The 21,388-nt window shown below is 44.2% G+C and overlaps 1 protein-coding gene across 3 annotated transcripts in view; it reads right to left on the minus strand.

Moving 5' to 3' along the window:
- The window catches only part of DNAJC13 (DnaJ heat shock protein family (Hsp40) member C13), a 2,820,731-nt gene that overhangs the window by 1,288,077 nt on the left and 1,511,266 nt on the right, over positions 1 to 21,388 (minus strand). For all 3 annotated transcript variants that reach the window (XM_069648714.1, XM_069648713.1, XM_069648715.1), the window contains one exon: positions 18,087 to 18,191. In XM_069648714.1, the coding sequence (XP_069504815.1) occupies positions 18,087 to 18,191 (105 nt within the window). The remainder of the gene's footprint in view (positions 1 to 18,086; positions 18,192 to 21,388) is intronic.

Here is a 21,388-nt window from a genome sequence, read left to right on the forward strand (position 1 = left end):
GTTTTACTGTTCCTATACTTTTATTTAAAAAAGAAACTGGTACGGAATGGTTCCGTTTTAAAATAAAAGTGTAGGAAAAAGTTGAAACTTGCACTTTCAGTGCACTGCACTCAACGTTCCCTTAAACAGTAGGTGCATGTGGTTGTGTGTTTGGATTGTGCATGGGTGGTGGAGTGGCAATGGGGTTTGTGTGGAACCGGGGCAGACCAGTAGGGAACATAGTTCCACTACTACTTTTTGTACACGCCGACCACTGATCAGGAGGGGCAGTCAGATTGTGAAGTAGAAGTGTCAGGGGTGTGTACCAAGTGCAACATGAGGGTCTTAGCAAGAGGTGCTCCCCGCGCCCCCTTGTGGGTCTGAAAATTGGTCAGGATGTCGGTCCATAAAATCAACCAAACTAGAATTATTTTCATGGTTCTCTCAAACTTCTCATTAGTCCACTGGCTTGAGCTGGGAACATTATGAAACTGAAAAGGATTGGAGGGATCATTTCCTTGAGAATGTAAAGCCTCCGACAATGGAGACTTGGAGGCTGTGTGTATTGTGTTAGTTTTGACACGCTAATTTAATAGTACTAACCTATAGGTTTAGAAACGGTTTTGAAACCGGTTTTAGACGTTGCTGTCTGAGTTTCGATGTACCGCAGAGAAAGATGTTTCGACGCTTGTTTTTTTAGGCACGCGAAAACAAAGACTTTTTAGGGGCAGTGTCAGCAGTTATCTTGCTCGGTGTTCATCATGCAGCAACCAAATATGCGAGGACCCAAAGGACTCTTCGAGCCTGAAAGGGTTTTACCACTTTGTGATACCATGTGGCCGTGTTTGTATGGCATGCTGTTGTGTGCTTAGTGTGGTGCAAATGTGTGCCTTTGTTGCCGAATGTTGTCTCCAACACAGGACCGCCGGCCTGCTTATTGGAGGCGGGGACTAGCTTCTAGGGATTCTGAAGAGCCCATGTCATCTTTGGTGTTACTCTGTGCACCATAGCTGCCTTGTTCCTCCTCAGACTCTTCGGCGCCATTTGGGATAACAATGGAAGCCTCGGCCTGCATGGGATGGGCTGCCCAACGTTTTGCATGCCGTCTTTTAATGTCTTCGGTTTAAACAATTTACAGTATTTACAATGTTTTTCTGAATGATCTCTCGGGAGGCAATGAATTCACAGACTGTGTGAGTCCTTCCAAGGGTATTTACGATTGCAGGACAGGCACATTTTAAAAGGTGTTTTTTCCATTATGTGTGTAAAAGGCAGCGTGACGAGTGTAAAGGGTAGAGGAAATAAAAGACAATCTCTGTTTGAATGCAGTATATGAAAACCCCCACTCTGCCTACTGTAACTGGCAGAGGCCTGGTGTAGGCTGTAGCCAACGGATCGCCGAGGAGCTGTCTTTGAAAGCTTCGGATGTGGGGAGGTTCTTCGAAAGCCCCCGAATGATGGTCGAAGCGATGAAAAACAGTGGACACAAACTAAATTTAAGTATAACTTCTATAATAATGGCGAAAGCCAAGGAACTCCACAAATAACAACGACTACGATGGTGGGGATAAAAACAACTGAGAGACCTCGACGCGTGAGGGACCATGGGTACCGTACACGTCACAAGGGATAGTACTACAAACACGTCCACGCGATGTACCTTTTTGAATTTCGAAAACATGTCATGCAATACTCTGCAGCTAACACTAGATGTCAGCCTATGCACAGTATGTGATTTTAAGCAGATCCACAAACCTCAAAGATTATAACAATTTTGGAATTATTCTCATGCGCAAGAACTCAATACATTTCTACTTCATTGCCACATCATGCTGGCTGGGTGACATCACTGTGTTCATAACATCATCACACCCGTGACGTCACTATAACATCCACGGTCATGCTTGCAAACAAATTGGATTTAATCAATTTCCATCCATGTTTCACACCTAATAGGTTGAGCTACCCTTTGGTGTGTCACTACAACCGTCATATTGTTACGTGATTATTTTTTTAAGAAACAAACCGTTCAAATGGAACTTTAGGCTTGGATGGGGCCGACAACACCAGGATGTCCACCAAGTAGGCCTAGGGTCTACCCGGGTTGGGTATTGGTACTATATTCATCTCTGGGGAAGAATCAAGGCAACTAACTTCTTCAAGTCCAGAAGCCAGCTCCAACAGCTCCTCACCCTAGAAATGCTCAGGGAAATGCCTTTTCTCTCTTTGGCATAGTGGCTCCATCTCAAAGTGAATGGTGTATCTTCCTTGTCAAAAAATGTTGCCCATCTTAGACATGTCCACATAGGGTGTGGGGCATAATCGAGAGGAGCTATGGTGCCATAAACACCAGTCGAGGGGCCGGTGCCGGCTGCTGCCAAGGCCTTGATGCCAGAGGGTGTAATGCATCAGCGCTGGGTGAGTCATTGGCCGTGGAGTGGGGATAAAACCCTTGGGTGTGTCGTCGCAGCCCTTTGTGGGTTCTTTGCATGCATGTTCAGATGCGATGGGACCCGATGCTGGTGTCGGGGGCGTGTCAAAGATGCTAAGCATCTTTAATCTAAAGGCCCCTGTTAGGCAGAATCCAGTGCAGTTCTCTTAGGGAGCACTACACCAGATTAGGACTACAGGTGAGAGCAATAAATCCCCTTTGGTATCAGTCCGTACCACAAAGATTTAGTTGGTAGCTGTGGCTGAGCGGTCAGACTTATCTCAAGAGGGAGATGAGCAGTATTCAGGGTTTACACATTAGGCCCAGTAGACTATGGAACAAGGAAACACTGACCAAAGCTTGTAGTTAAAAAGTAGAGATATATTTATTTTATACACTTCAAATCAAACACATATCACAAGTATCAAGCAAGTTAAATTAAGTCAAGGAAAAATATACCCACTCCCTATATGAATTGTAGACCAAGTGAACCAGAGTGAAAACTGAGCAAAACGATAGTGACAACTACACACAAGGGATCCTCTAACAATTCCTCACAAGGGAGGGAAAGCACAAGTTTTTCAGAAATAGGTTTATATACCCTAGCAACACCTCCCATCAATTGTGAACCAGTTCAGCAGAACAGTGCCTCAATGTTAGCAATACTTAAAATGAAAACTGAGCAAAATGGCATTTTACAAAGATTATGCAGTGGGAAGAAAGAGTGGTTATAAGAAAGGGGTGCACCACACAGTTCGAATGGAGAATCAATCTCGAGAAGGCAGATCTAACAAATGTGACCAGAGTCAGTAGGCCTGTGCCAGAGTTAGTGGTACAGGGCAAGGGCCCAGGAGCAAAATGTTCTCGTAGCTGCAGTCAAGTCTTTGGTTAACGATATTTGAAAGGGTGGTTGTGAAAGTTCGAAAGACAATGTTAAGAGAGAAGGGGCGGCCAACCCAACAGGTAGGTAAAGGATTTAAAACACCTTTAGCACTACCGCGAAGAAAGGGCGGCCTGGCAGAACAATGTACCTTAGATGAAGAAGTGGCTCCTGCGGTGGCGGTTGTTCCTGCAGTTCGGGTGATCCAGCAGAGGAAGAGAGGCTCTCGTCGTGGAGGAAGGTTCGAGTTGCTGCACTACCCAGAGATGAAACCAGCCGCGGTGCTGCCTGACGAATAAAAGGTACGCTCCTTTAAATCGCGGTCCGGGTGGACTGGTGCCTGGCTATCCGGCCTCCGAGTACAGGGTAAGGGAGATTCGACCAAGGGAGGTCCGGGAAGGCGATTGGCAAACTGGTTGGCCCCACCAGCTCAAGGGAAGAAGGCTCTTGCAGGTGAAGATCTTCTCTCGTCGTGTGGAGAAAAGTGGTGAGACGCTGCAGCAGGGCTTCATCGGTGGTTCAGTCATTGCAGATGTCTTTGGCTTCTCTCCACTTCGGCTTCTTAGTTCCAGTGGCGACGTCTTGCTCTTCCAGTCCTCAGGACCCTGCTTTTATGCAAAACCTCCCCATTGATACAGCCTATCTGTCATTCACACACTGGAGTGGTCATCTTGGCGGGAGACCCTCCAGCCTATCAGGATAGAGTGCGACCTGGGTTGCGGAGGCAACCCTGTCCAGGGGTCCTACTCCCCCTCCCACACAATGGACCCACCCCAGACTCAGTGGCACCGGAAGGAGGGCTTCTGGGCAGAAGCCCGCCAAACGGACGAACAAAGGATCCCCGACCTGGGTTAGGATTGTAGAGAAAGACACGAGAAAGAAGTTATTTTAAAGTTCTGGCAATAAAAACCCACCGGAGCAAAGTTAATATTAAAATGCACCGGCAGTATGTTAGAGGCTGTCAGAAAAAGTGGTAGCCTCAAACAATGGGAAAATCTCAGAGAAATATTCACGGTCGAATATTTATGGTCGTAACCAATGCCACCAGCCAGAAACTTTAGAGAGCGGGATTTTAGGGTACCCCCTCGAAAATGAACATAGGGGGAAAACTATTAACCCCTTCCAGTACCTCCATAGTAAGATGGGTTGTACTGTTTTAGTTCATAGGATTTGACTAGTAAAGTCAATGGGGACTTTACATGCCCTGGGAGACAGTAGTCAGTCCCAGGGTATGGAGTCTATGTTTGGGGGTTGCTACGACACCCCTGTGTCACTGCACTGAGGTTGCTGTGTGACACATGTGCATAAAGATGGTTCCTATGGGGTTGAGAAAGATCCCATAGGCATTAAACACAAAAATAGCCTAGAACACACATAGCAAAAATGCCTAAGAGTGGGAAAAAGAGTCTCACTCTTAGCATGTAAAAAGAAACAAACCCTTCAAATCCAGCAAAGCTGCTGGGGGACTCTATAGGTAAGGGAAATTAGCCATAGAATGAGAATTCTCCCTAACAGCCCGACATGCCTCTATGATAGAGGACTGGGTGGGAAATGGACCCCGTTTTGCCGGTTCTGGGAGTCCTTTGATCAGTGACTCCTCTTCTTCAAAGATGAAGAATGGTGTCGGGAGGAACTTCTCAGGGAGCGGGATCTCTTAATGTGTTTCTTCTTTTTCTGCTCCATGCGGACCAGACCCGTTTTCAGACTGACGCTCCGCACCCTTTCACCTTGAATGAGATGTATTATCACCCTTTCCCTTGAGGAGATAAGTAGAAAAGCATTGCTGCCTGCTCTTGAAGGGACTTGGGGTACATGAATTGGCACGAGCCACAATTTTGGGTGTTGTCATCCTCCCCAAGGCAGTATATATAAACATCCTATAGAGGTCGGGTACTGACATTTGTCGGTCGCAGTCTGCACAGGGCTTAAAGCCAGAGCACTTCACAGGGTTGGGCATGATGTTAACAACCTTCCAAAGGCAGTAGTGTGTTCGTGAAGCAAACAGTGTGCACAGGAAAAAGGAACTGAGGTCATAAGCACAGTGCCTCGATATATACTGACCACAACGCCATGTCCAGAGGTGCCGGGCATTGCTGATGCAGAGCAGTGCTCCACCCCCTGGTAGCAGAAAGATTGACAAGATCAACTGCCCTGGGAATAGAATATCCTAGGTGAGGAATCTGTGGGAGGAAATCATTAATTACAAGGGGCTATTTAAAGCTGTAATGTTTTTCAAATGTTTAATCCCAGCTCTGTCTGAGGAGTGGTCAAGACCCTGAAAGCTTGCAAATAAATGACTGACAGACTAAAATTGAGGTATCTACTTGTTTTCATTTGGATCAATGCTATACATGGCATACATTAACTACGGTTATCATATTTCTGATGCTTGTATCTGCTTACATTCACATGCTTTGCACAGGTTGACAACAAGTGGCAGCTGCAGAGTATTGCACATATTTCAAAAATTGAAAAAAGGGATGTTGTGCGTTTCTAATACTATCCCCAGTGTGACGTCTACTGTACCCATGATCCTCAGGTGTCTAGGTCTTCAGATTGATTGTTTCTGATTAGAGGGAATACAAAGTGTATGTGTGGATTGTGATGAGGTGTGAAACATTTATGATTTACCCAAGAACCTTGAACTAAAATAGTGATTCTAAGCGGATACAAGCATCTAATACGATTATGGATTAGTAATGTATGTTTTCTGAGGCTTGTGGATCTGCTTAGAATCGAACGTTTTGCATAGATCAGCAAGCAGTAATTGGAAAAGGAGGTGGGATGTTTGAAGGCAGTGCAGCAAAAAATGTTTAACATCCCTTGGTCCACCTGTGTGCCACATTTAGAATGTGTATCCAAACAGTAATGTTGTGTGAAGGTATGCACAGACCTCAGAGTTGCATCTTTTCAAATGGCATCTAAGGGCACATTTGCTATGCAAGCTAGAGTTGCCCCTGTGCGCCAGGCTTGAAGGGTAATGTTCTCTCGACAAGAGAATAGCAAAGTTGGATGCACCCGACAATCAATTTTGAAATTGCTGATTTAGAGATAGGATTACCCTTTCTCCCTGCGGCCAGATATACAAATACATGTCTGTTTTTCTGATTGGTTTGGTCTTTTGTAGGTAATACATAACAGCCCTTCTGACATCTAGAGTATGTAGGATGCATTCCTGGGGTCTAGGAAGAAAATAGGAAGTTCGATGGACTGATTCACATGGAACTATGAGATGAATTTAGGAGAAAAATGAGGATGTGTGCGTAGCACACCTTGTCTTTGTGAATAATAACAAAAGGATCTTGCACTGAAGGTGCATGTAGTTCACTAACTCTTCTTATAGAAGTTATAGCAACAGCGAAAGCAGTTTTATAAGTAAGATGTTTAAGAATGGCTTTAATCATTGGCTCAAAAGGGGCTCCCATGAGCCTTGTAATTAAAATATTCAGGTCCCAGCCGGGAGTTGGATTAGAAACAGGAGGGTATAATTTTTTTAACGCCCTCCATGATGCCTTCCACCATGAAACTTTACTGTGTGGTGTAGGCTGAGAGAGCAGCTAGGTGTACTCGTAATGAATTGAAGACTAAACCAGAGTCCAAAGGGTATAGTAGATAGTGTACTGTATGTGAACAGTCAAAAGGATTGATTTACGTGCTTTGCACCATCACGCAAAAGGCTTCCATTTGTTGAAATAACAATGTCTTGTATTTGGCTCACATACTTCCTTTAGGATATCCATGCACCTTTGGTCTAGGTTTAAATGACCAAATTCTATGACATCCGGAGGCAAGCTGCTAATTTCCATCTGAGAACATGGGTGAAATGTGGTCCCTTGGTTCTGTGACAACATGTTGCATGGGCACAGTCGTTTTATTGGAGGACAAAGACATCAATTGTAGGTGTGAAGACCATGTTTGTCGCACCCACATTGGAGCCATTAGGATCAAGGTTACTTTTTCCAGATTTAGCTTGTGGACTTTTCTATTGAGATGAGGTGTTCAGGGGGAGAGCGTACACAAATCTCCCTGACCAGTTAATTAACAGAGCGTTCGCCTTGGATTTTGACTGTGGAAAACTGTTGGCATTGTGCGTTCTCTTGTGTAGCAAAGCGGTCTATGTCTGTGAACCCCCGGTTTGTGAAGACGTTGCGTAGGACGTCTGTATTTAATTGCCACTCGTATTCTGAGGGCAGTACCACAATTGTGCTTATTACATCTACCAGAGAATTGTGTTCCCCTGGAGCACGTTGTGCTAGGAGAAACATTTGTTTTAGTGCCTGCAGCCGAATGTTCTGGGCTAGTCTGGACGGCCCCAGAGAGTTGTGTCCCCTCCCTATTTGTTTATGTAGAAAATGCGGTTTGTTAGAATGAGGACTGTCTTTTGTACTAGATGTAGTTTGAAAGCTTGAAGACTGCTAATAGTTATAGAAGGTGAATATGCTTTTTGGTTAATGCTCGTGTACACACCTCGTGTACAGCGTGATGGAGAAAATGAGCTCCCCACCCTGGTAGTGATGAATCTGTAGTGAGAGTTGGTTCAATAGCTGGAGTGTTGAAAGGGTTGCCATATAAAAGGTTTTCCTTGGACCACCACTGCAGCAATAGAACCAGAGTTCTTGGAAGCACCACTAGATCATCCCACAGACCACTTGTTTGCGACCATTGTTTTGTCACCCACTATTGCATTGGACGGACGTGCAACCGGACATGTGGCACCAGATAAATGCAGGAAGCCATCATTCCTAGAAGGCGCGTGGCCATTCGCACAGTTACCCGACTGGCTTTGTATTGAGGGATCTAAAATAGCAGGTTTTGTTGTCTCATTGGAGGGGAAGACTAGGCAGTCTTTTGATCGAATTAGTGCCCCAAGACATTGTTTTACTTGACTGGGCACTATACTTGACTTTTTCTCTTTGATGGAGAAATCTAATTGAAACAGTAGGTTGACTTAACACTTGAGGTGCCGAGGCTATGCCGAATGGTAGCACTTTGAACTGTTAGTGCTTGTTTCCCACTTTGAAACTTAGGTATTTTGTGTGCGTTGGCAACATGTAATTATGAAAGTATGCATCTTTAATGGCCAATGCTGCCATGTAAATCCCCTGTTTTAGCAGAGGAATTACCTCCTGCAGGGTAGTCATCCTGAATTTTGTGGCTTGAAATACAAGTTTGCAGGGCGCAGGTCTAAGACTGGGAGCATTGCTAGATCTTTCTTTGGAACAAGGAAGTACACTGAATAAATAGCTTGCTTTTCTTCTAGAGGTGGTACCATCTCCATCGCCCCTTTCTGCAGTAAAGTTAAAATGTCCCCCTTTAGAATGAAGTAATGTTCAGATGACATTTCTGATTGGAACACCTGCTCCCTCCTTTCCTGTCACTCTTTGGAGGGCCTCCCTTGGCCCTCCTTCAGCTCCCACCTGTGAGGGTAAAAAGCCTGGGGTCATCTTCAACTCCACACTCTCCTTCTCTCCTCACATCTCTGACATCTCTAAGAAGTCGCACTACCAGCCACACCTCCTCAGAGGCATTCTTCCTTTCCTCTCCTTCCCCCAGAAGATCATTGTCTCCAGAGCCCTGGTTCTCTCTAGGCTGGACTATTGCAACAGCCCATTTCTAAATCTGCCAGCTTCTACTCTCCACCCTCTACAACTCATCCAGAACAGGACTGCGAGACTTGTCCTTTGCCTCAAACCCAGGGATCTAATCTCTCCAGGACTGAAATCTCTGCACTGGCTCCCAGTTGCTGCAAGGATTAAGTTCAAAGCCATCTGCATTGTTCACAAGGCCTTCTGGGGCCTCAATACCTTCAACTCTCTCTTCCAAAATATATTCCTTCTCGAGCTCTTAGCTCATCCGCCTCCAACTCCCTCAGGGTCAATCGCTTCTCCTAGCAACGAGTTGCATGTAGATCTCTTTCCTCGGCTGGGTCCTCCCTCTGGAACAGCCTCCCTGTCTCTCTGAAACTTGAGGAGAATCATCTCCGGTTCTAGAAGCACCTCAAAACCTTTCTCTTTGCTTCTGCTTTTTCTCCTCCTCTCCCCTGCTGACTTCCTGGCCGATACTGAAACTGCACTGGGTACCTGGCCTCCCCCTGATCTCGGGCCCAGGACCCCGCACCCCACAGGCCAGTCATACACCTGCACTGCCTTCCTGGCAACCCCCGCACTTAGGGACCGTTTCTGTATCCCTACAGTTCCACCACCAGCACTTGACACCCGACGTCTCCACTACCCTTGCACTTGTCTCCAGCTGGAAGTATGTTACTTATAGTTTATTATGCTTTATACCATGTACTGCACTTTCCCCCTCCCCTTTCCTATGCACTTGCGCGATTTGAATGACACCTAGCCTAGTAGGATCGCTGTCTGTCTTCCCTCTGTTCCCCCTCCCTTGCCGCGGCACGCCTTCAAACACTTGTGTAGAGGCGCGTTATAAATGCCATAGCATATAATATCATTTGAGGAGGATTGTGGCGGGGTGTTTACCGAAATTCGATTGAATAACCTGTTACAACAGTTGTTAGCACCCAACGATCCAATGTTATCCCCTCACATGTGTGGGTGAATGATGATATGCAACACCCTACCGGAGAAGCATGGGAGTGTACGTGTACTGGAGCATCATTTGTTGGTGGGGGAAGCAGACGCTCTAAATGCTGCAATTCTGCCTCACCCTTTGCCTCTACGAAACCCTCTTTGCTAGTTTGACTTCTAAGAGGATGTTTGCCCTTGGAGACTATAGTAGGAAGTGACTAATTGGATCTTGGAAAACCTTGGCTCCGAAAAGTGCAAGGTGCACCAATGGATGAAGGGCGTGTTTCAAGCTCCTTCTTTGTAGTTTCCAGCTGATCGTCAACTCCCTTCACAAAGAGGACCAAATCTTCAATGGGCATATTGATTAAAGTTGCCCGAGTCTCGGGTTTCAATCCTGAATCCCGGAGGCATGAATGGTGTTGAAGCAGGGTACCTTCAACAAATACGCTCCCATAAGTGTCTGCAGAGTCTAAAATATTTTTTTAAGATGCTTTGGGCTACTGGTTTGCCCCATGTAGAGATTTTTTAGAAGGTATGACTTCACAGGCTCAGACCCAGAAACACAATGTTTTAGTATCTCGTCCCACTGTGTGTTATAGCTTGCAAGCAGAGTGGTATAGTTTGCAATGCATATTATATATTCTCCAGAGGTTATTCTTTTCCCTAAGGTATACAATCTCTTGCATTCCTTATTGGAAGGTGTTTCAGCAGTAGAGAGCGGAACACCGGCCCTTTTCCTAGTAGTGGTGACCACCAGGGAATCAGGCTTAGCATGTCCTCCAATATAAAGAGGGTCAGATGGAGATGGTTTAAAAATCCTTTCCACTCTGGGGGAAACTGCCTGAGTAAGTGAGGGTCTAGTAAGTGATGGAGTAATTCTCTTATTTAATGACTGTAAAAGAGGGTGATAGCAATTTGCTATACAATTCTGTACGCTTGCTAATTAAATTGACACTTGTGTAGGAAAAATAGCGTTTTAAGTTACCCTGTTCAATGAAAACATAGCTTGCCCTGCATTCCTCTGTTGCTCTGTGCTCTCTCCGCCCTCTTTATTCTGCTCACTGCAAGATCAAAGGGTCTAATGGAGGGAGAGAGAGGGAAAGTGGGAAAGAGGAGGGGGGAGTAGTACAATAAAAAAATAAAAAATAAAAAGAATCCTTCCTGGTCCAAAATAACCCACCCAAATAACATCAAATCCCAGCCTACTAATCATTGATAGAGGTTGTAGTCATCCAGCATACAAACAACTTTTTTCTAGAAGATAGTAAAGAATATGATGCAAGGTTCATTATTACCCACCCACCCCCAAAGGGCCTCACCAATAAAGGTGTGTCCCAGGCCAGACGCAAGGAGTGCCGTGGACCTAAAAGCTTCCAGTGCTTCACAATAAATTAGATGTTTAACGGACTCGTGTTGACCACTAACACACGACACAAACGTCAAAGCGTTGGAATGTTATTCAAGCACCTGTAATTTCCAGGGTCTTAACTGAGTTGGTTTTGAGTTTGAGGTAAGTCCAAACCAATTGGTTACCCATAAATTGCACGACGTAATTTGGGAGATGATATACTTAGTAAATAAACTACTGTTGGACTTAGTAGCAATAACAAGCGTAAACAGTCACTCTTGTAGCAGCTTTAAACCATGGAAGTGACCAACTCAGAGAGACATTGGTGCCAGAGCCAACCATCTAATGGCTGCAGCATTAATACAGTGTAAAGCACTACCCCCTGCATATAATCTGCCTTATCCCGGCCAGCCTTCAAACTGATGGAATTCAAATTGCCAGCCTGTGCATTTACGAGTCTCAAGTATGTATTCAAGCAAGACAACTGGAGTGTCGCCATGCAGGAGAAGATACTGAGCTGAAGGAAGATGGTCTGTACCAGAGTACGGGTAGGGCGGCGAAACAAACTCTTAACGAGTAACTACTCAAATTTCGATACTCCCTCTGCATTAAAGGGATGCCAGCCTTCAGCCCCATACATGAAGTTTTGGCTAATGTTACCACGTATAGTTGCACAAAAATCCCGACAGAGTAACCTCCTCCGCAGCGGGCCAATTGTGCCACGCAGTCCACCCTCAAAATGAATTCCCAGATATTTATACTTGTTAACCACCTCGAGTTTATTCCCCTCAAGGTGCCAATGCACAGTGATATTTTATGGCCAGGAGGATGGAATACCATGACCTTTGTTTTTTTTAATGTTTACCACGAGTTGTAAAGAATCAGAGAATTTTTTAAACAGGTCCAAAGAGGCCTGTAAGCCAGACTGGGTACGGTCCAGCAGAACGAGATCATCTGGGTAGCCCATCCATTGGAGGGGAAAATTACCCAATTTTGGGGCGGAGGGAGGGATCAATAATGCATTGACCAATGAGGCACCCATACCTGCTACATATAAATTAAACAGAAGGGGGACGAGAGTACATCCCTCCTTCAGGCCACGAACCATGGGGATCCAGGAGGAGGTACTGCCCGACTGGTCCAATCAGACTTTTATTCTTATCAGAATGAAGAAAAATAATCATAGACACAAGTCCTGCCGGGATGTTCCAATTAGATAATTTCCACCAGCGCTTGTTACAATTGACGGAATCAAATGCGGCTCTGAAGTCAATAAACATGTTGTAAACGGTGCACTGACAAATAAGCCAAGCCTGCTGGATGACAGTCTGCAGGGCGAGGATATTAGCCGTCGTCCTCAAATACCTTTGGAAGCCTGTCTGATTAAGTGAGATAAGTGTGGCGTCATCGGCCCAAGACCATAGTTCATTAAGAAGCATGCAGGAAAATATTTTTGATGAGGCATCCAGCATGGCACGAAGACGATAGTTGCCTGGATCAGACCGATCACCCTTCTTCGAAATAAGGACGACAATGCTGCCTCTCCAGGAACATGGTATAAATCGGGATTTATCAATCCAACCGAAGAAACAGTCCAGCACAGTGGCCCAACTATCAGCGTCTCTCAATCACAGCACTGCAAATGCTGTCAAGGCCAGGGGCTCGCGAGGATTTACCGCCAGTAATAATCTTCAAAATGTAATTAGCGGTGTAGGTGTAATGGAATCTACCTGTGAGGAGGAGAGGTTAATTGGGCGCAACATCCCCTCCTCCCAATGTTTTTACAACGTGCTCAACCCAGACAGATTCAGGGGCATGAGGAGATCACGCACAGAGTAGTGGCCATCAACCACCTTCCAGATTTGTTATGCATCATTAGCGAAAGCAAGGCTTACCAAACTCTTCCAGCGTAAAGACTCAGTTACATACCGGTGCTGTTTGAACAACTTCCGATATAGGCGTTTAGCTTTGTTTAATCGTGATGCACATACCGTGGGTGCTAGTTCCATTCCCATTATAGTTCGCAACTCCCTGCGCAAATCACGCCTCTTTGTGGCTATTTTCCCATCATAAGGGTGGTGATGGGAAAACAGGAGTGTGATCCTCTGGGCCTCATTGTTTCTCCTACCAAATGTAGATGTAACAAAGGCCATTATAACTTCCCCATAGTCCCTAATCACTTCAAAAGGGGCAGTGGTTTTCCAAATTCCTAGTCGCATAACGTTCGATAAAGGAAACCAAGGCCATTTGTAAGCAGACAGAAGCTTCATCCAGCCTTTGCTCATTCCATGATATGTGATTTACAGAAGGCTTGACCCTAAGGCCGCCCAGTAGTTTCGAGGACACGTGGCGACTCACATAAATTTAGAGTCATCACAAGGGGAATGTGGTCACCCTCCAAACGGTGAAATATGCCCATATCAGAGATTAAATAGGGGTCGTTGGCCATGAAAAAATAATGGAAGAGGCTACCGGATTTAGGGCCTAAACTAGTACATTTCACAGGAGAATCCGATAGGCAGCACCATTGACCATAGAAAAACCGAAGGACCAAAATAGGCTGGCCCATTCCAAACCCATCCTACAGAAACAAGAGTGCAAACCACCGTCTACAGGAGTAGACGATTGGATGCCCTTAGTATCAGCCAAGTTAAGAGCACCAGGAATCCAAGAGTTAAAGTGCCCACACACAATACAAGGGGGGGCAAGAAGCCAATTTGCTAATGAGAGTCTCAGTTTCAATAATAATAATAATAATAATTAGGCTTTTATATAGCGCTACAAACCCTCAGGTATCCGAGCGCTGCTTATTATTACCCACGGTGTGTGGTGCTCATTTATCGACCTCGGAAGGATGAAAGGCTGAGTTTGGCCCCGCCGGGATTCGAACCTGCGTTAACAGGCTCTGCACGGGTGTCAAAGCGAGCGCTCTACTCGCTGTGCCACTTGACCAAATTGTGGGGCTGCCTATAGGGGGAACGTAAAGATTAAGAAAAACCTCCCTACTACCCTTTTCTGAAAGGACAGCAATCCTACCCATTAAGATGTTAGGAGAACACGCCGGTAATTCCACCAGTCTTATGGAATTCTTAGCACCCTGGAGCAAACGTCCCCTCGGGCACCCAAAGGGGCCCTGAATGGCCTGTTTCTGGATGAAATGTCAGCCATCCACCACAACTGGTTCAACCAAACCAACCAGGTCTCCTGAAAGGGCAACCATGGTGTACTGGTCAAGTTCATCCATGAGGCCACTTTCCTCAAGTAAATGGGAATATCCACGGGGGATTCAACTATATCCTGCCTGGCAATGAACAGTATGTGTTAACTTTATTCTTTTTAAACGACAGTCATGCAATACCATTTCTAAAAATGCAAGCCGTTACATCATTACATTATTGCTACTGTAAAACTCTGCAGTGTCTCAATACTTGACAGTAAAGTTTCAGGTTAGTGTATCTGAATCTAATAGTGTAAACTATTTCATTTATTGAGGAAGATGCATCACATTGATGAGTGAACACCTTTGAAAATGTACATGATCACACAACCAAATGCTTTTGAAGGTCTAGGTCTGTGACCTGCTGGTTGAAAACATCTGTGCGACTGATGCTCAACCCATGAGATGATCCATACTCCTTGACTTTCTATCTCATCACCCTGTTGCTTTATACCAGCTACCCTGAAGGTGAGATGGCAGAAAACTACTATTTTCCCCTTACATAATGAATACACACGGCTAACTAGTGTTTACGCAAAGTAGTAATCAATAGTTCTATCCAGTCTGTAGATCGACTGCAATACCAATAGCTAACTTTGCTCTGAGATTATGATTGCATTATATATTCACACCTACGGGACAGAGCTGGCCAAACTGTTTTCAGAGACTTTGATTTATTTTTTCCATGTCCTTTGATGCAGCTAACCTTTTACATTTTACAGGCACTAATCTAGGGCTCGAAAAGTATACCTGCCCACTTGCGTAGTCGAGTAGATTTGCAGGAGATGTTTGAAACATTTATGTAACATTTACTTTGCAGTAAATGTGAAATTAAAGTTTAAATCTGTATAGTTGGCCTCTGGGTGGCAGAAGTGTGCCAAACAAAGTGGGTTTGTTGTGACAGGCACCATTTTACAGAAACCACGTTTACATTGCGTCATCCATGCCAATGAGTCCAGTGCATTTATTTTAGGTCGAGTAGGTAAACTAAGTTAGTCGACCTGCAGATCTAGCGGACCCTTTAACAATTTGCAAGGCTTGACTCTGCTCACTAATGTTTTACTTCAGCAGTAGACAAAAATGCTGTATTGATGCTCATTTTATGCCTTGGGTACAAATAACATCTGGTGACATTCAAAATATTAGTATAACATTGCTAATCAAATGTGTTTGTTTGCCAATCAAGAACATTTTAATTAGCAAACTGCTAATCAATTTTTGAAAACGAATAATGCCTTGCTCCATCAAAATTAGTGTTGTCCACAGTTTTTTCTGTATGAATATTAAAATGATTGGCAGCCCTCTTTAACAAATCATTGTAGAACAATTGGTAATCAATGGGGGAGTTACGACCATGCTCAGGTGAAACATCTGGAGTGTCAATAATTGTCACATCTGGGTCACCTTGATGAAATTTGTAGGGGTCATCGCTTGGATCATCCTGGTCAACATAACAGATCTTGATCTGCCTGTTCTTCCCCTTGGAAAGAGTCATGAGAGTTGTCTAGGACCGTATGTGTGGGCACCTTGTTGATTTTGCTAAGGGTTGGCCACTTTCCAAAGGTTTCCCCATTTAAACATCTACGTGTTTTGCCTAATTGGGTATTTGTGCATGAAGTCTACAAAAGGAGACTTTGTCCATTGTTTCTTGTAAACATTCCATTGAGCAATAGCCTCAGGGTCTTCTCTAGGCCCCTTTTTCTGTAGAGACTGTGATAGAGAGGAGTGAGCCTCTGAATATTGTGGCACTTTCACAGGGACAGCAGGTGTGTGAGAAATGTGTGTATGGTCTTTTTATGGCGTTTATCTTCTCTAGCGGGAGTTATGTTTTTTGTACGTCTTTCGGCATCAGCGAAACATCCATCGAGGGACTTTTATGCACGCTTAAGGGCGCCCGTTTTTCTTTCTTGCCTTGAGCTAAACGTGGCTGTGAAAGCCTAGTTGGCAATTTAGGCATATGGTCGGAAGGCCGTGTGGTGCCTTCCGCTGGCGTGCAGCCTTCTTTCAACGAACACTGAAGTGCGGCTCAGGGTTGTGTGCTGCTTATGTGTGCGTGTGTGTTGGTCGCCAGGTTACTTCCCCATAGCAGCACACTGCAACTGCCCTTCGGGGCTAGGGACTGACACATGGGAGCGGTCACTGTTTGGCCTTCCGCGTCCGACTCAAAGGTGCAAGAATGGGTTTCTGATTCGGCCATCATCGCATCGGCCACCCACCATTTGTTGCTTTGCTTAGGGTTTTGGGCCAAAATGACTTGCAAGAGGCAAAAAGTCCCTCTGGGTGGTCTCTGGGAAGGCACTCTGGGAGGGCCCTTCCACAGATATTTACTGTTACAGCTTGGACAGAATTTAAAGGGAGTTTGCTCTATGGTGAATGAGAATTCCAAAGGCAGCTAAACAAATGCAGTCTATGTAGGTAGTGGAGGTATGCACTCTAGATAAGGCAACGCAATCAGCCGACCCAGTCTCCCTACTGCTAGGCCGAAGTCAGTCGCCGAATTGGAGCACGTCAGATTCGGCAGTTGTAAGTCTGTCCATCTTCAAGTTGTTCGCCGAGAGGTGCGAACGAGGACCATCAAAAGATAAGTTAATAACTCTGGAAAAAGTAGCTTCATTATAGACTGTGCGTAACACATCTGACCACGATGGCGTAAATAAATAATTTGAGGGACCTCGACACATGAGGGTTCATGGATACAGTAGACCTCACACTACGGATATTACCAGCACGCCCCGTCGACGTCCCTCTTCGAAAGCAACATGTGCAATACTGCACACGTACAACTAGAGGTCGGCCTATGCAAAGCATGTGATTCTAAACGGATCAACAAGCTTCAGATATATATATATATATATATATATATATATATATATACACATATACATGCTCTGTGGCACCAGGCTGGTTACTTTATTTGATTGCTAAAAGTTTCGTATTGCACGGTTTGATTGGAAATTGAAAAGCGCGAGCCTGTATATTGCAATATAGTGCCGCACAAGCTAGCATGTCTGGGAATGGAGACAATTTCCCTTTACTTTACCCTGCACTTATGCACCAAACTTAAAATGCTCATGGCATATTGTTCCCAACTTGTGACTGTGACACACAAAGGCGACAATACAGTGAATGGCACAACTAACTGGTTGTCGCTCAAAACAGTCTTTTTCAACCATGGTCTCTATGCTGGTGTTAAATGTTCTGTACCAGGTGCTGTCATGCCCCAAAGCACATCCCTGGCCTTGCATTCTATACCTGCCATACTTTTACTTCCTTCATCCCACTAATCCCATGAACCCCACCTGTGGCTTCTTCCTAAAATCCACTAGCAGCCTTCTCTCGTCTCGAAGCAGCAATTTTCAACTATTTCTACGAAAATGGCACACAGTATTTGATTGTTAGAAGTTTGGTATTGCAGGTTTTTTGTGTATCTATGCGACCACAGCACTTGTTTTTTTAATACATTTCTGATGCATTTTATAGTTTATAGTGGTAACCGATGTGTGGGGAAACTGCACATTTTAGCTGCTGACAGCATGCAAATCTTATTACTGACGGAGCATCATTTCAAGTATAATAAACACATTGAAAAGAAAACGTATTTTCATGCATCATTAGAGATATTTCTTGCTAAACATTTATTTATGACATGAACAAGCAATAAGCACATGAACTGAATATTAAAGGCTTTATCACAGTACCTCGATGAAACTGTAGGGGCCGCTCCTTTCTTTGTCAACATTGCCAAAGTACCACTCCTTTTCACTTTCTCTCTTCATATCTGGCGAAGCTTCAATCACGTTGCTCTAGAACACAATATTCAGAGAATTCATTAACAATACCAGCAGCTTTGGCTTGCTGTTCACGACGTTATATAGAGCTGTAAAAACCTGCTATTCCACCTGTATGTCGCGAGGGACTGCAAAATGTACGTTACTAATATTGCTCCTGACCTTGTTCACTCTGGAAGATAATCTAGGAAACTGAATATAAACATGACAAAACACTATAAATGCCTGTATGCCACACATTGCAATAAATGCAGCTTAATGTAGTGATTTACTAGGGTAATTATACATTTATTTAATCTGTCAATCCTTGCATCTGAAAAGCTGGACAGGGAAAGCTTGTTTGCGCCGTTTGGCAGTACATAAAAGCATAGTTATTGCATATTAGTGTTTTTCTGGGAAACGTCATATTTCAGGGTATGTGATTTCAAAAGCAATATAGGTGGATGGCATTTCACCAAGCAGAAAACAAAGTTCTGAGAAAATTGGATAAGAATGAGGATGACCGAGAAGTAGGTTGATTGCATCGATAAACATGTTATTAGCACATCGCTTTCAGCCTGGCTGTTTCCAACGACCGTGTACACCTAAATCCATAAATAACGGATTCTCCTCCCACAAATTCAATATCTTAGAGGCACAGTCGGCAATTGGCATCGGAACATTTCACAATATGGGGCGTAATGTGCTTCGTGACGACCTTCTCAGGCGCAGACACTGCCAGTGCACACCATGCTACCGGACATCAGTTCACACTTTCCCATGCCATGTTCAACAGCTGAGGGAGTGTAACTCAAGAAAAAAACCTACATTCAAAAAGGACAACCTAAACGATTTTTTAAAAAACAAAAACAATACTGTTCCAATATACTCCAGAGCTCAATGAAGCCCTATTTGTAGGGTAGGCTTAGAGGGCAATGAGGAATCTGCGGAAGGACAACCCATCAGAAAGAACATACTAATTGGTTCTTCACATCTTAGAACTCTCTTAGTAGGATTACATTCAAGCGGGAGGGTGTGGAGCAAGGATGAGCCTACTGCAGCAAGGAATTCTGAAGAACCACACGTCTGAAGCGGGAATCTAACGCAGATTGTCACAGCAAACAGTAATGCCTGGCAGAGGTATCGAGCGAGGGCTCTGGCAAATATCTAGTGGCGGTATCCCGCCCCTCCTCCCCCCTCACCCCTCGAGTCATCCTTCTGCCTGCCAAAGTGTAGCACTCCGCAAATGCACAAAATAATCCATCTTGAAATCGTCTACTTAGTAAAAGGCCATTCCTTGCCTGACCCCTACAAATCAAATTAATAATTGGTCATCTTTACGACAATCTCTAGTCCTGGCCACAGAAAGGATCATTGCTCTTATTGAGTCCAGCCAGTGAAACTTCTGTCAAGGTAATTTCTGTACAACCCCCAAACCCTCCGTTGAGGGTTGTACAGCCACTAAGCCTATGTCAGGGCAAAGGCAGCCAACCATAACATTAGGCGATCTGGCTGAATTCTCAGGAAAGGGCAGCAGGCTGACCAGTGCAATAAATCCACGTGCTTATCCACAGAAAAGCAACCACATTGATGTACTGAAAAATATATACATTTGATATGTTACGAATGTAATATCAGGTCAAAAAGGTACTTAATCTAGTAACGTACACAGAAAAAAATATACAATATATTTTAATAAAAACAACACACACCATTAAGAACTCTCCTCATCCCTATACTTAAATGTAGGTCCCCCATATAAAGAGAAGCATATAACATATAGGGACAGGGAACCAGACATTCTAACAGTTAAAAATACCTTACCTTACATTGTCCTAAAAAGACATGCCACTCCTAGATTACATTGTAGGTTCACTACTTGGTGGTAAGGGCACAAGTCAGGGGGGGAGAAATGGAAACCAGTAAAACGCACAGTAAAATGGTCTTACAGGATCTATAGGCCAATACCAATAATAACAAACGGATGAATTCCCAACATATAAACTAAATCAATAAATATATATTTTGCTCAACTTGTAAAATGTATGGCACTCTGAAAAGAAAAAAAAAACTTAGCCCAAAATGCACAACACTTATTGTGAAATTCAAAACGAAACCATCACCATATTCACAATTCTCAATAAAAAAATGTGGAAAAATATATATCTATTTAATAAATATGAAAGAAAAAACAAACAAATTAAGAACACAAAATGGAATTCATAATTTTGAACAATATATAATCAAGGTAAATCAAATGTTTAAGATTTTTAGAAATACATTAATGTACAGGTCGTTAGCAATAAACAGCATTTCTGGACTTCTAGTGCATAGTATCTGTACAATACATATGCAAACATCCCATTACCAATACTAGTGGGTGGAAAACAATTGTGAAGCACAGCCAGTGGCCTCCAAAAATTCTAGATACATTTTAGAAACGGTTAATTAAGGGAAAGTAAAAAAAAAACACACCGTGTAACCAGGTATTCACATTTATACAAGTCGAGAGGATGACTTAAATACATTCCTCAATCGTTAGTTCCAAAAATCGAGTTCCTACGCTACAACTCACTGAACCCCAACTGGGTAATGAGACTTCCCAAGGCGAGTGGAAAGTTCCATAGAAATAAACAGGACAAAGTGAGCGAGTCCTCCATGCGTCTGGGGAAAATTGTAGCATGTCTAGGTGTTACCCCACAGGTGAACATTTGGTGGCAAACAAACTCAGGGGGGACCAGAGGGGAGACCAGAGGAGGCCCCAGTTAAGTGATCCAAACGTTGGAGCCCTGGGAGAAGTTCTAGCACATGAGGAAGACCCCCACCACTCAAGGATAACCAATGGAAAAAGTGGCAAACAATTGCTTTCAAAAAGTCTTTACATTGGAACCGAGGGACCCCCAAGAGTGTCTATCAAAACTAAATCAACCACCCAAGCCAGGACGCAGAGGTAGGTACTCACGGCCTTGGTTCTCAGAAGTACAAATAACGTACCCAATGTGCTTTCTGTTAGAACTGATATAATATTGTTTCGTCCTCTTCGTATATGTTGATCTATGCCCAGTCGCTTTGCGAGGAAATTCGTATTGCAAGGTTGTGACCAACCGCCATTTTAGTTATTCATGCAAAGTCACCCTGTAGTCTAAAATGGCCGTTCCGTGTGCTCTTGTTGTTCTTGCTTTAACTTCTCCAACCTCTGTAGGGGAGTTAATGTCCAACCTGCCTTCAGGCTA

The sequence above is a fragment of the Ambystoma mexicanum genome, chromosome 2q (assembly GCF_040938575.1).
Source record: "Ambystoma mexicanum isolate Mex_15411 chromosome 2q, UKY_AmexF1_1, whole genome shotgun sequence".
Lineage (NCBI taxonomy): Eukaryota > Metazoa > Chordata > Amphibia > Caudata > Ambystomatidae > Ambystoma > Ambystoma mexicanum.